The 15,077-nt window shown below is 36.8% G+C and overlaps 2 protein-coding genes across 6 annotated transcripts; both read left to right on the top strand.

Annotated features, from left to right (window-relative positions):
- The first annotated feature begins 569 nt into the window (after window positions 1-569).
- Window positions 570-11,767, top strand: LOC141817244 (uncharacterized). 5 transcript variants are annotated; one of them, XM_074704923.1, is made up of 16 exons: window positions 570-705; window positions 1,251-1,794; window positions 2,110-2,338; window positions 2,703-2,992; window positions 4,388-4,567; window positions 4,707-5,462; window positions 5,548-5,657; window positions 5,728-5,790; window positions 5,884-5,972; window positions 6,065-6,124; window positions 6,403-7,014; window positions 7,814-7,888; window positions 8,162-8,232; window positions 8,323-8,380; window positions 9,788-10,043; window positions 10,824-11,767. In XM_074704923.1, exons 2-16 carry the CDS (start codon window positions 1,382-1,384, stop codon window positions 11,519-11,521), a joined length of 3,960 nt encoding a protein of 1,319 aa, XP_074561024.1. In that variant the 5' UTR covers window positions 570-705; window positions 1,251-1,381; the 3' UTR covers window positions 11,522-11,767. The 5 variants fall into 5 exon arrangements, with proteins under 5 accessions (XP_074561024.1, XP_074561025.1, XP_074561023.1 ...); XM_074704924.1 differs by having other exon boundaries at window positions 2,110-2,344; window positions 5,548-5,639; XM_074704922.1 differs by having other exon boundaries at window positions 2,110-2,344.
- A 2,750-nt stretch (window positions 11,768-14,517) lies between these two features.
- Window positions 14,518-15,067, top strand: LOC141817240 (protein BIC1-like). The gene has a single exon (XM_074704916.1). It carries the CDS (start codon window positions 14,610-14,612, stop codon window positions 14,991-14,993), a length of 384 nt encoding a protein of 127 aa, XP_074561017.1. The 5' UTR covers window positions 14,518-14,609; the 3' UTR covers window positions 14,994-15,067.
- Window positions 15,068-15,077: the final 10 nt, after the last annotated feature.

Genomic DNA, 15,077 nt, shown 5'->3' with positions numbered 1-15,077 from the left:
ACCATGACATTACACTGGTGAAGACATAGAAGCAAACATATCTTTTTCTTTTATAAGTCTGTTCTGTCATAACTAACCATATCATACATATAGAGATGAATGATATATTGACAAGCATTTAAGTGAGTATATTCAATATGTTCTTTTTAAACTATCATAACTTTTTACATGCTTTATTGACAATAATCCTTTTCAATGTATTCTTACATTGTGTTCAACGATAAAATATTTTCACATTGAATCAAATATCTATGATTTTTAATTTTTTTAATTACGGTGTATTGTAGATTAATTTTCTTCTATAAAAAGATAACTTTGAAAATTATCGTAGGATTAAATTGATTATCTTCAGAATTAATTGATTTGAAGAGTTGGATATTTGATTATTAAAAAAAAATATTTATGATGCGGTATCCTTGTTAATAATAGAATGTTAGCTTACAAATAAAATAATGGGTCAAACTGAGAAACTTGCTACTTTTAGGGGTTAAATTAAAATATTCTCGTAAAGCAACATATTTACCGAAAACATTTTCGTGTTTCAACCAATTTATCCGATCCCTTTTGTATCGGACGTTTTCGGTCTTCGCTTGCCTATCGATTTCGTGACCATCTCGCCCAATTCCGTTCCGATCGCTTCCGATCGCCTAATGCTGGCGGATCACTACACCGATCGCCGGATAGCCACCGCAATTGGCGCAAGAGGTAGGGATTCCATGAACTAGATCGCGGGGTTCTTCCTCGATTAGGGTTCTTCCCTTCCTCCAGCAAGATTAGTTTGTTTGAGCTGCTGATTCGCTTCGATCGGTGGCTTTCCTGTTTGTTCCATCTATATGCCCTTGAGCTTGAGCTTCGCTGCAATGAATTAACTGGACGACTTCGTAACTTTGCTTCGAAAATTTGGCTCGAGTTGTTTGATTGTTACTGGTTTTCGTTAGAATTCCCTTTAGTTTATGGTTCTAGTGAATTTGTTTCGTTTCTACTTGTCAATCGAATTGTATGTTAGGGGTTTCGTTCGGTTTCCCTCACATGGAGTTTGTCTGTGATTAATTGACTGATGGTATTATTCGCTTGAATTGCCCTACGTAGAGGGTTTGTGTATCTTACTCTTTATTCGCTTCCTTTCTTAAGTCTGTAATTGTCGAGTTTCATGTCATTCTCCGCGCCTTTTCTCTTGGAAGTGTTATCCGAGGTTTTATTTCGAGCAAACGGGAAATCTTTCAATCTTTACTTTAACTTTGTTTTTGCAGGTTGTTGATTTTGAAATCCCGGATTCTGTGGTTTCTGGAATTTGTTTTGCGATGTTAGAAGCGTGAACAAGATGGGAGTGTGCATTCATAGGAAGGAGAGGTGGATGTAAGCTTTTTATGGTCGGTTAAGGATGAAAATGGCAGGAAGTACGAGGATGGAGTCAACTTCAAGCAGTATGGATGGAACGAACTTTGCTCCTGCCTATCAAAATGGGCAGCGTGGGACACATTTACCTCCTGGTTTGGAGAGGTCAGGAAGCTTCCGTGAGAGCATGGAGAACCGAAGTCTTTTTGCAGGTCCTGGTACGTTGCGAAATGCAGCTTCTTCATCAGAAGTACCAACAGTGTCACAATATTTACCATTAGATACACTTTCATGGGGTGAGCAAAAATTTTCTCGCACTGGAGAAATAAGAAGGGTTTTGGGTGTCACGGTGGAGGATCACACTTTTGGATCTGCACAGTCAAAACCAATCCCTCCCATTGCACCAGAGGATATAAGGCGTTTGAAAGGCATTGTATATGAGTCATCAAACAGGGCACGGTATTCTTTCTATTCTTCGTCCATGTGATATAATTTATCTCGCAATTTGTTGATGCATATCTTTCATGTATCTTACAAGGCATCATATGACGAACCTTGTACTATTTTACTCTATACATGCAAATAGTTTGGACTGAAATTATCTTAAAGTTAACAAAAAATATTCAACCACCATATCTATTGTATATTTAGCATGTTAGCTTGTTAATGATGGAAAAGTGCACCAAATTTTTCATGCAAGGTTGAATAACTACTTTAGTTCTGTAAGATAGAATGATGGTAGCTGTCAGTGAGCCTTAACTACTCTTTTACCAGGGAGAGATCAAAGTCATTGCAAGACTTGGCTGTGAAATTAGACAGATATCGCAATTTGGTCTCACGGAAACGACAAAGAATAGATCAGTCAAATGAGAAGTCAGGCATGTCAAATCCAATGAAGATGGGAAATCAGACTCATCAAAGTCCAACAGAACTCGCAAGTCCTAGACTGGAGGACAGAAAGAATGCAATACCTAACAAACGTATTCGCTCCTCAATGGCGGAAGTACGGGTTTGTATTTCCTCTCAATGTGTTTTGTTGATTTATGCTATTAACTTTCTCACTTCTCAAAGTTTAAAGAATGATAACTAATTGGACTTGCATGTTTTGAATGTGTTATCAATGGACTTGTGAGACATTATTGGCTACACCTTTTCTAAAGACTTGGACTTGCTAAAAATTAATTCTGATTCTCTCCTTATGATATTTTGTGTCTAATATCACTCTAATAATGCATGTCTTTGGTCTACTCCTAAGAATAATTATGCTGATTATACATTTGTTGTCATTTATTTTGCTTTGTGATACTTTAGTATGAAGATCTAACTTGTGATAGTTAGAAAATGACATTTTTCCTTTTGTTCATCAGTCAGAAGTTCGTGGTGCAATTCCACCAAGGCAAGGTGTGGTGGAGAAGGACAGGAATGTGCTCTTTGAGAAGGATAAAACTATGCTTCGGGGTTGTAATGGAGGATCTGTTCCTACAGAAGACAAGATGTGTGGACTCCCTCCAATGGGTGATGGATGGGACAAAAAAATGAAAAGAAAACGTTCTGTTGGCCTTAATAGAGTGATGGAAAGTGATAGAGAGATTAAGTCGATACAACAGAGACCTAGCAATGAATCCCGCATGCGATCCTCTGATGCCATTTCTTTCAGGTATTATCATGGAGGATCCCTGTAAGTTGTTTCGTTATTTTGCAAGCTCAACTTCCTTGGTAAATTGAGATGGCCTGGTGCTACATCTTGGTTTCTTTAAAACTGATTTGTGCTTTAGTTAGCTAGCAAGATTGAGCATATAATTTCATTCTGATCTAAAGTAGAACTGTTTTGAAGAGTCCAATTGAGGTCTTAAACATAAAGAGTTAAACCCTTCAAGGAAGTAGTTGTTTTGCATTTTAATGCAAAAGGTTTTCCACCAATTTAGTTCTGCAGCTAAATGTAGTACTCTGCAAGTTAACCAATTTATCAGTGATTTTCATAGGGATCAATATGAAAATTGAAATCTCTAACACTTGAATAAACTTGAAAGTTTTACTCGTATTACCTTTTTACAGTCCAGTCTCCAGAGTTTAGTTATGCTCTTTATATACACCTTATATAGAGAAGAAAGTTACAGTGTCTTTGTAAAGGCAAATTATCATATGTAACAAATTATTTCCAGTGCATAAAATTTTCTTTTTTCTTGCATTGGTTACCTAGACAAGGGAATGATTACGAATTTTTAACTTTTTTTGCAATTGTTTAAGAAAATAGTTAGAAAATTTGTTCTTTTCTTTAATTTATATGGAGACTGCTTGATATGTATTTTCTTTCATTTTTTGCATTTCCTGTTTTCAAAAACTTATATGTTTCATTTCTGATTGTTATTGATTTCAGATGTGTTCACCTTATTATATTCTTACTAAAATTTTGTGTTTTGGATGTAAGTTTGTTGTGCAAAAGTTGTTTTCAGCTCTGATATTAAGCAAAATATACAATTTCAATATGACATTTTATTTCTTTTTCTTTCAGTGCAGGAATGAAACATTAGCTAATTTGGAACTTTGATTTCTGTTATTATCTTAAATATAATTATTGATATATGGATATATTATATGTTTCAGTACATTAGAGCATTTAATGATCTGCAAGATGTAAGGTGTTGATATTCTGTGTATTTACTTTTGGATAAAGAGTTTAAGTCCTTCAAAAGGCTAACAAATCATATTTGACATTGTTAATTTCAATGGTTCTGGCTATTAGAGTAAAATGAATGTCTTAGAAGTATGGTGAACTGTACCTAACATGATGAAAATTGAGGTCATACTTGCTTCTTTTTCATGAGTTGTGCATTTTCTTCTGTTCTTATTTTGTAAAACTAAGAAATTGGTATGTGCTGCTTCATCTGAGTTTAAAATAATGAAAAAGCAAAGAATTTTTGTATCAAATAAGCTTCAAATTCTATTTGTGCCAATTAGTAATATTGTCTTTATCCTTTTCTTTTACATAAATTTGTTTCTCCTTTTAGCAGGATTTAGAAAACTCTACAAATTTTTTAATTTCATCTTGCAGACCTGGCTTGTCTAATGGAACCACAGTAAGTAACAAGATGGATGGCTGTTCCCAACCTAGTGTTTCTAACTCTCGTGGCACACCTAAGATTGATCTAGATAGTGACTCTATTCCTAATGAAAGACGAGAATTTTCTAGTGGAGTTGACAATGAACGAATCATGCATAAAGGAGGCAATAAGTAGGTTTTTGTTGTATTTCATATCAGTTCTCAGATTCCATATTAATTTTATGTTTAAGGCTTTCGGAAGAAAGCAGTGACTTTTTGCTTCTTTTTTATTTTTCAAAAACTTTCCTAATTTGGTGTATCTTGATAACAGGCTAAATGTTCATGACGATGGTCAAGCCGGAAATCAAAGTGCTTTAGTAAAAGGGAAAGCATCGAGGGGACCTAGAACAGTTTTAGGTGCTTCAATGAACTCATCACCTAGTTTTCTTCGTTCATCCGGAAACATTGATGGGTGGGAACAAGGTACTGGCACAAGCAAAGTTCAGTCTTCAACTGTAGCCAATCGCAAACGACCAGTACCTAATGAATCGTCATCTCCCCCTGTAACCCAATGGGTTGGTCAGCGGCCACAAAAGATCTCTAGAACCAGAAGGGTTAATGTAGTTTCTCCTGTCTCCAATTTGGATGAAGCTCAATTTTTAGCCGAAGGATATGCAACTCCTGAGGTTGGAGGTAGAATGACAACAATGGATAACAATGGGCTTTTAGTTCCTAGGGCCATGCCCAACAAACTGAAACATGATAATGTCCTTTCTCCTGCTGTATTGTCAGAAAGTGAGGAATCAGCTGCTGTTGAAAGCAAGTTTAAGGATAAGGGAAATGATAGTTTTGAGCTAGAGGATGGTGCACAAACATCACTTAAGGCGTCAAGTACTCCTTTACCTACAAAGAAGAACAAGACTCCTCCAAAAGAAGAGATTGGAGATGGAGTTAGGAGACAAGGAAGGAGTGGAAGAAGCTCACTACAGTCAAAATCTTGTTTAGCAGTAGCGAAGGAGAAAATGGAAAGTATTGATGCAACTAAACCACTAAAGAACAAAAAGATGGGTCCTGAAAGGAGTGAAAGGTTTGTTATGGAATGAAAATCTTTTTCCTACTTTCTACTTGTGAATTGGTTTATTATTACTAAATCAAACAATTACTGCATGCAGCAGGATAGGTCGCCCTCCTTCAAAGAAGATGACTGATCGAAAGGCTTATGCACGTCCACAAATCATGACGAGTGTGTCCTCAGAATCAGCAGGTTCCATATTCGATGCCAGTTAGTGACTATCTGGTGTTTTCCATTTCATTATCTTCATCTGGGCTTCTTATTTGATTAATTTATGTAGGAACATCAACCGATGATTGTGAAGATTTACTAGCATCTGCAAATGATGCTCGCAGTGCTAGCTGTAGGTTTAATCTTAGACATGTTTTCTTCCAGTATCAAGTGGATTTACATTATGGTTCATTGTGCCGCACATTTGTTTTTCCTTGCTTTGCAGGGAATGCCTGTTCTAACTCTTTCTGGAAGAAAATGGAACCTATTTTTGCATCTCCGACACTGGAGGAAATATCTTTTGTCAAGCGTCAGGTTGGTGTTTATTTTGTTACTAGCAACAATATGTTAACGCTTGTTGATCTGTGGTTCAAAGTTTCTTATTACTGAACCCACCTTTCTCACAGATACATTTTGCTGAGGAGGTAGATGCAAGTTTATCTAACTGGCCTGAAGCTAACCATGAGGTAATATTATCCATATCTGATTTCTAGATTGTCTGTAATTATGTTGTATTCCATTCATCAATACAAAATGGTATTGACTTGTAAATGTTCTTTTAGTCTTGGACCCTAGATGTTTTAGGGATTTGCAAGTATAGAATACAGTTTCTTTCATTTCTGCATTTTCGGAGAATATCATATTGCAATATTACTAGTCATTTTGGACAATTTTGTTGACTTGGATGACATTTTCTTCAGTGTTACATAGAAGTGTCCTATTAAATTGTTATCTTTCTTTTCAGGTTGACATTGTTTGTGATGTGGTTTCGCCTCACTCTTCTTTTGCTAGCAAGCAAACAGATGCAGTTGGACCAATCAACCAAATGTTTGGGGCCCTATATTCATTTGATGGAAAAGAACTTGACAAAACATTAGTTGGAAGGTCAGAGACAAAAAGGAGGTGCCACAAACTGGTTCCTCTCTCGCAAAGGCTTCTCTCAGCCTTTATTTCAGAAGACGAGGCTGAAAAGCTTGACAATGACACTCAAGACGAGATGTTTTTACTTTACTCAAGTGATTATATTCATAATGATACTGACGGTCATGTTATCGATGATGACTTGGAGCTTGATTACAAAAATCATAAAAGAAGTCTGGGAGATGGATTTGTAGCCTCAAACAACTTCAAGCACTTAAACATCCAAAATATTTTGTTTGGTCATGAATCACTTGTGGAAAATAATGCCATCCTAAAAGCAGATAATGTGCCTCTTTCTGATTACCTGAAAAATAATTGCACTCAGATTGAGGCAATGAGCAACTGTTCTTCCTATGGATGCCAGTTTGAGGACATGCCTCTGGATGATAGGATCTTGATGGAGCTGCAGAGTATTGGCTTATTTCCAGAATCAGTGGTAAGCAACCAAGCATGCCTTTTCCATATAGTTTTTCACATGTTGCTGACATAGGTGCAAGTGTAAATCTTTTCATTCATTTCTTTTGCTTTGTCAATATATACTGAAGCTATTGAGTTAACTTTTTCTTGAGGATATGAATGTTATGAGAAGCACAAAAATGAAAGAGTCGTTCTCTTGGGTTACTGTCTTATCAATTTATTTATTTATTTTTTATTTTTTTTTTGGGGGGGGGGGGGGGGGGGGGGGGGGGGGGGGGGGGATGGAAATACTAGATGTATGTACTTAGATTGAGTCGAAAGTTGCTTCTGCTACTAACTGTAGAAATAGGATGGTCATATCCAACCAAAGAATTGATGCCTAATGCCTACATCCCTATTCTTATTTGCACATATATGTTGCTTCCCTTTCCAAAGACACTTTTTAGTAGTCGAAACCCTGATTGAATCTATTTCTATGTTTATCTACATCATTAAAAGAAAAAAAATAAATATTTATCACATCATTCAACTCTAGTAAATTTAAATGCATCAAAAAGTTGTTTATTTTATATTTGTTTAAAAATTTTTCCTTTTATTTTTTAAGAAATGAGAAAATTTCCAGAAAATTCAAAACCAAGGCCTAAGTTCTCTTTGATATGAAATTACTTCACCTTTAGTGGAAACAGATTTTGGAATGATACATCTTTGCTCGCACTTTGATGCCAATTAAATTTGTGAGAATGCCCTTTGAAATTATAGCGAGTAGTATCCTTTAGAAACATAATAAAACTGAATTTTTCCTGTTATTATGTATACAGCCTGACCTTTCTGATGGTGTGGATGGAGAAATTGACAAGGTCATTTCAGAACTTCAGATGCGGCTGTTACAACAGGTTATAAGCTATGAATATTTCTTATTCTGCAAATTGTTACGGATCATGAATAGTAGATCTTAGGCATGCAGATATTATTCATGCATGTGAATTGATAAGAACAATGGTTGTTCTGTAGTAAAACTCAGAGATTGCACAACCGTACTTCTATCAAAATATATTTAATGGTCAATGCAATTTTGTTCTTTATATACTGACAACACCAAGACTTTTCTCTTGTTGTCTTTTCATTTGACAATATTATATTATTCTAAGATTAAGTTTCTTTAACAGGTGAGGCAAAAGAAGGATCGACTGAGCAAATTAGAGAAGGCAATTCAGGATGCTAAAGAAATTGAAGAGAGGTATGGTTATCACTCATTTTACTCTTTTTTTATTACAAGCTAGTGCATTATTTACCACTACTAAAAACTTGAATTTTTTTCAAATGACAGAAAACTTGAGAAGCTTGCAATGGACAAACTAGTTGAGATGGCATGCAAAAGGCTAACGGTAATTACAGACACGTGGTTACTAGGACTTTGATAGTGCTTTTTTACATTTTTCCTTAACTACAAGTGTCTTGGCACAAGTTTCTCTGTACTACTTATGCAATCTCATTTTTTATATGTATTGGTAATTTTTTTACTAGAGTTAGAGCTAATAAGAGTGAAAAATGGATTTCTATAGTTGTAGATTTACATCAAGTGTTATCTCGATTCCCTGCTGCTTTATGTTAGCACTACATTTTAACAAACCAATGATATGTAAAACATCATATATGAGAGAAAGCTCCTTGATATATGTTATGCGGATGATATAATGATAATCATTGAGAACCATTAGATTAAATTTTTGAAGAAGAGAATTTAGAACCTAAAGTTTTTAAGGTAAGTAGAATAAAACTAAATCTATGAAATGTGACTTCAGGAAAATGAAAAGAATCAATAAAAAATACTTAAGATGGATGCAAATGAAATCTTTTTGAGTATGAAATTGGATATCTTAGATTTATTATTCAATTTAAGATGGAGAAGATTTATTATTCAATTCAAAATGGAGAGAATTTCCTAAAGTTTTGCATGATTGTCAAGTGCCCCTAGGATAAAAGTTCTGTAAGACTGTTACGAATTGCTTATGCATCAAAGTGCAAGACTATTAGATAGCAAAATATGAAAAATTAATATAAGAGATATGAGAATACAAAGTTGATGTATGAAGTTATTGAAAGTTTAAAGTTAAAAAAAAACACACTAACATTTGAGAGCTTTGAGAGGGACAGTTATAGATCCAATAGATAAAATGAGAGAAAATGGGTTGAGATGATTGTCATGCTCAAAGGTGATAGATTGTATAGTTTGAAGAGTTGAATCTATTAGAGTAGATTGTGTAAAGAATAGAGGGTGACCAAAGAGCATATTATTCAATGAAATGAAGCATAATTTAATTTTTGAAAATTACCGATTATATGGAGGGATAAAAATTCTATAGCTGACAACTAATGTGTTTGATGATGATCTTTTGTGGTCTGATTTTGATGTGGTCCTTTATTAAGGTTTATCACACAATTTCTTTGTGCACCTTGCTGCTCTCAAGGAAATGTCCCAGTCCCTTATCGCAGCATGAGTTTCATTTCAATACTATCTATTGCTAGTATTACCTTGTAATGTATCAATACTACTGTCAACTATAAGTTCCTCTGTTCAGTTTTCTCTTTGACCTTTGTTCTTCTGTCATAACTTATGATTCATGTATGTTAGCTTGTTCTTTAGCAACATTTTATTAATTTATTTTCTTGTTTCAAAATGATTTCTATTTCGTAGATTAACTGCATTTTTTTTAGCTCAAGCAACTAGGATCACCCTTGAACCATGTTAGTGAGATATTGTCTGGAGTTGATTGACATGTTGTCTCTGATAGGGTGGTCGGGGTAGTTCAAATCATAAGACTGGAATTACAAAGGTTGCAAAACAACTTGCAATGGCCTTTGCTAAACGAACGCTGGAGAGGTGTCATATATTTGAGAAAACTGGTCGAAGCTGCTTCAGTGAATCAACTTTACGGGATGTTCTCTTGTCAGCGCCTCCAAACAAAATTGACACTAGACATACTGATGGATTTGGTTCCAATGGTTATGTGGATTTACACAGTGGGGAATTTGGTGTTCGGCAAACGGGTATGCTTTCATAATTTTTCTCCAATCAGAAACATTGTTAGGCATCTTATCTGCAGTGTTTCATGACCGTCATAAGCCTCTGTTTGTTGCATTTTTTTTTTTTATTTTATCTTGATATATGATATAACCATTGTGTCTGTTGTTTATTTATTAGTAGTCTCAGCATACTAAGTAAGACTGCATTTGTTGACTGTTTAGTTAGCATGCCCCACGGTTTTAGAGTGCATCATTTGATGCATGCACTTGTTACTTGACCACCCCTTTAATGTCAGAAGGCTAGTCTAGCGGCTAGTCCAACACTTCTATCCTGTATTAAGCATGCAATCTGGCGACTCTAATGCATGCCCAAATACACTATACAATAAAAGTTGACCATTTGAGCCTTGGATTTGGATCTGACTGGCTGAGCTAAACATAATAGTATTTTGGCAGTCCTCTAGTATCTACAAGTGTCTTTATATGACATTAATGCAATATTTGCATTTCTGTTATTGGTTGCCAATTTAGAAGTGCATAATATAGCATCTATCATCTTCCCACAGGCAGCTAATTAACTAAATACATACATTTTGATCTTGAGTTTCTATCATCATTTGTTTTGAGTGGCATTTGGCCATTAGTCAGAATGAAACTTAGGCCCCCCAAGGGAATTGTCTATTGACTGCATAGCTGTTGCCAAAGACTTCATCCTGTGGTAATTTGTCATGAATAGTATTCTTTCCCTTTTAACTGTGTTGGAAAACTGGTTATAAAAAATTTGGACTGTTATTTGGATTTCAGGTCTAACGACTGTGAAACATGGACTTGGTAATAAGATGGATCGAGGTCTATCAGATCCATATCAAAGTGTTCCTCAGATGGGTGAGCATTCAGTTACTAAAAGAAAGAAGGAAGTGCTTCTAGATGACGTCACAGGTACTGCTTCTAGATCCCTATCCACTCATGCTCATTCTCTGGCAACTAGTACAAAATGGAAAAAGAGTGAAAGAGAGCAGGAACAGAATAAAGATGCATCAGGAAGAAGCTCTACTGCTAAAGCTGGTCGTCCATCATTAGGCAGCGGTAGAGGTGAACGGAAACTGAAGACAAAACCTAAGCAAAAGATAGCTCAGTTGTCAACTTCAGGAAATGGCCTTGGCAGAGTCACAGAGACAGACAGTGTTACTTCACCAGCATTGCGTGAAGCATTTGAGACGGTCAACAGTTCTATTGCTAAATTTGATCAAGAAGTTGAATTGCAAACTTCAAGTAATAGGGCTCACAATCCATCTAAAGAATTTGATGATGGTATCTTCACAAATCTTCCACTTAATGGGATAGATCCCATTGATGAACTAGATGTTGCTGATGGCCTGGGTGGACAAGGCCAGGATATTGCGTCCTGGTTGAATGTTGATGAAGAAGCATTACTAGATCAAGATCTGGTCGGCCTCGAAATTCCTATGGATGACCTTTCCGACTTGAAGTTGAACTTCTAAAGAAAGCCCACCATGCTGCATCTGGATATTGAGAAATCTAGGTCAGTCTATTTTCTCATAACTAACATGTCAAATTGTCTATCCCAGGTCGTTAGGAAAATGTAACTAGGACGTTATTCTTTGATATAATTTTTGAGTTCTTGGCAGATCCCAATTGCTTTCTGTCACCCCAGCGCCATTCGAGTACCAAATTCCAAAATCAATCAAACATCTGTGTAAATTATATCACATCATTATTTTGCATTATATAGCTTGTCTAGTCAGCATAACAAGTATCTTGAAATCACCTACTTATTTTCCTTTATAAGATTCTTGAGTCTTTGTTACTCTTGAAAGAGAGGGGGGCCTTTATTGTTTTTTGTTTTGTTAACAAGGTAATCCCTCCCTCCCTATTCAAGCATTCTCTATTATCTGATCATATTAGTGATGATTTTTGCTTCAGCTTTCACAGTTTCTTATTCAGTTTGGTTATGCATGGATTTTTTTTTTATTTAATCTCTTACATTGCAGGGTAAGAGTAAGGATTGCTTACGATAGACATTTCTTTGAGATTTTGCATTGGTGGAAATTTCATGTATCGGACTCTTCTTTTCTTATTTTTCTGATAAATATGGTCTTATCAATGGCAGAAAAGATGAACCCATTAATGATCTTATCAATATCATGCAATTCCATAACTAACATGCATCAATGTTTTTCATTATCGCATAGAGAAAGCTTCATATGATCGAGGCCCATCCTTGAATATATTTCCAGTCGACCAAGATCATGCCATTAAATATGAAATTGTTATTTTTTTCTTGTTGGTTAATAATTTTCATAGAAAAGAATGATTATCAATAGTTACATTTTTAAGGTGTTATTAAATGAAATTAAAATTTATAGCCCTCTGTGAAAACATTGGAAAACTTCTTAAATCAATCTTAGCCTCTAGATTTCATTAACCTCGATTATGTCCAACAAATTCATAAACCTAATTAAGTCAAACCTATGGATCCACAATCTCTCATGGCTTTTAACATAAATATGTCTATGGGAGGAAGTATGACTTTCACTATGGGCAATAGGTCACACAACATAAGACACTTTTTGTGCTATGATACGGTGGTGTCTCTAGATCGGCATGTGGTTGTTGTTGGAATACTATGTGATTGTAAAATAGGAAGGAGAAGAATCATTAATAAATATTATAAAATATTCGAGAAGAGGGTAATTGATAAATCTACACCTCTCAGATCTTAATGATAGTCACCCTTAACGTCTAGGACCTAATCTCGGCACTCACTCGACATCATACGTGGATTTCATCTCGATCTCGAGTTTCGATCTTGAGCACTCACTGGGCATCATGTGTCGATCTCATCTCAATCTCGAGTCTCGACCTCGAGTTTCGGTCTCAAACTCACTTGACATCACGCACCAATCTCATTTCAGCGTCGAGTCTCGACTTTAAGTTTTGATCTTGGCACTCACTCAGCATCAAGCGTCGATCCCATTTCGACCTCGAGTTCTGAGTTTGGCATACACTCAGCATCACGCGTCGATCTCATCTCGGTCTCAAGTCCCAATCTTAGAGCTTACTTAATCTCAGGAGTCGGTCGGCTCGCGCAATCAGGGAGCTTAAGACTGTTTCTTCCGAAAAATAAAAAATATTCTCAAAGGACACGGACGATCAAAATCTTTCTAAAATTGAAACGGGTATTTCAAAATATTTCCTAGACAGACGTTAGTATTTCGGAGATCATCTCTATAAAAGGTTGTCTCATACCTATGGGTACATGTATGTACACATCAATCTCAATTTTTTCAAACCTTTAAATTCTTTCCTCATGCAAAATTCTAATTTGAACATCTGAGTGGTTTGTCAAGATCCACCCCCGGTGTCATTCTCTATCTTTTTGAGTACTTTTCAGAACTTTTCTCTCTGAGTAACTATCTCCGAAGAGCATGTACGTCAACAGTTCGTGAATCAATGACTTTGATCATCTATGGTGTATTAGTCAGAACATACTCTTACTACGAAAAGCATTTGAACTTGATATAATGATCTCACACCATGCATCTCTTCTACAAAAGGTGGAATCCGTCATCCCAATGGCCCCACACGGTCGGCCCCACGACCATCTCTGAGGAGGTAAATCGAGAAGCTACAATTGACCATGACAGAGGAGGGTATTGTCTCGGCGTCATCGAGATTCGAACTCTTGCCCTCTTCTGCAATTCTGCTCCATCGTAACTAACTCAGCTATGCCTCGGGGGTAAAATTTATCTTGAATAAAATTTTTATAGTGATCGACCCCACCACCGAAACGGCCCCATGGTCAAAAAACCCCCTAAAGGATTTTTTGGAGGCACGAAACCACTATGTTGATAAGAGTCTACTGCCGATTTTTTAGAGGCACGATACCACTATGTTGATAAGAGTCTACTGTCGATTTTTTGGAGGCACGATACCACTATGTTGATAAGAGTCTACTGCCGAAATAACACCTTAGTCAACATGTACATGTTGCTAAAAGGATTTGAACTCGGAATCTCAGACAACACATGTCTCCATGTTTACTATTTGGGATAAATCACTTCCACATGCATCTCATATATATTCAAAGATCTAGTAATAGTCTTACAACATAGGATGATTTTCATGATTACGAAAATGTAAAATGAGTTCTGAATTCTGATAAGACTCTAGTAACAACTTCTAAATTCTAAACTAAATTATAAATCGTTAATCTTAATTTCTAAATTTTAAATTTTCCTTTTCTTTTTTACGTGATAGAAAGAAATGTGATGATATTATTATTATTATTGTGGTATGAACAAAAATATCAGATCAAATCCTGGCTGGTGATTGGCTTCCTTCCTCCTTCCCACCACACAACTCCATCAATTTTCCTATTTTTTACTTTTATTTATTTATTTGAAAAAACGCAGCCGATGAATTATAATTTAGAGGGCCCACCCGTAAACTCGATGACTCAAAACCCTCGACGTGTTCTCCCCGCCGACACCCACCTCCGATAATCCATCAATCCCCCCCTCGTCGCACCGCCGATCCGATCGGCCGCTTCCGCCGCCTCCGGGCGCCATGATACCGGGGACGTTGATCGATCGGACGCCGCCGGGAGACGAGATGCGGCACCGCCACCTGCAGCCCCGCCCACCCGATCGCCGCGCTTCGAACCCCAAGAAAAACGCGAGGGCGGAAGGGAGGGTCGATGGCGATGCGGAGGTCGCAGAGGAGGCGGCGGAGAGCGGGCGGGAGAGGCTGAAGCGGCACAGGATGGAGATGGGCGGGCAGGTTTGGATCCCGGAGATCTGGGGGCAGGAGAGTCTCCTCGAGGACTGGATCGACGGCTCCGTCTTCGACCGGCCACTGGTTCCCAAAGGGCTGACGTCGGCGAGGGAGGCCCTCGTCCACGGTTGCCGCCAAACCACCTCCGCCGCCTGCCGGATTAAGAACCGCTGCTGATCTCCTCATTACTTGTACACATTTGGTAATTGGTGCTTATTATTTCCCAAAAATAATAAATAAATAAATAAATATTTTCTGTCG

The sequence above is a fragment of the Curcuma longa genome, unplaced genomic scaffold (assembly GCF_044706935.1).
Source record: "Curcuma longa cultivar G26 ecotype Majalengka, Jawa Barat unplaced genomic scaffold, ITB_CL_G26_1.1 contig_19794, whole genome shotgun sequence".
NCBI lineage: Eukaryota > Viridiplantae > Streptophyta > Magnoliopsida > Zingiberales > Zingiberaceae > Curcuma > Curcuma longa.
This window is presented reverse-complemented; position numbering and strand designations above follow the sequence as displayed.

Coding starts and splice junctions, on each gene's coding strand:
- LOC141817244 (XM_074704920.1), top strand. CDS start 1,382: ATGAAAATGGCAGGAAGTACGAGGATGGAGTCAACTTCAAGCAGTATG. Junction 2,345..2,702: donor CCTCAATGGCGGAAGTACGG/GTTTGTATTTCC, acceptor TTTGTTCATCAG/TCAGAAGTTCGTGGTGCAAT. Junction 8,381..9,787: donor TGGCATGCAAAAGGCTAACG/GTAATTACAGAC, acceptor TGTCTCTGATAG/GGTGGTCGGGGTAGTTCAAA.
- LOC141817240 (XM_074704916.1), top strand. CDS start 14,610: ATGATACCGGGGACGTTGATCGATCGGACGCCGCCGGGAGACGAGATG.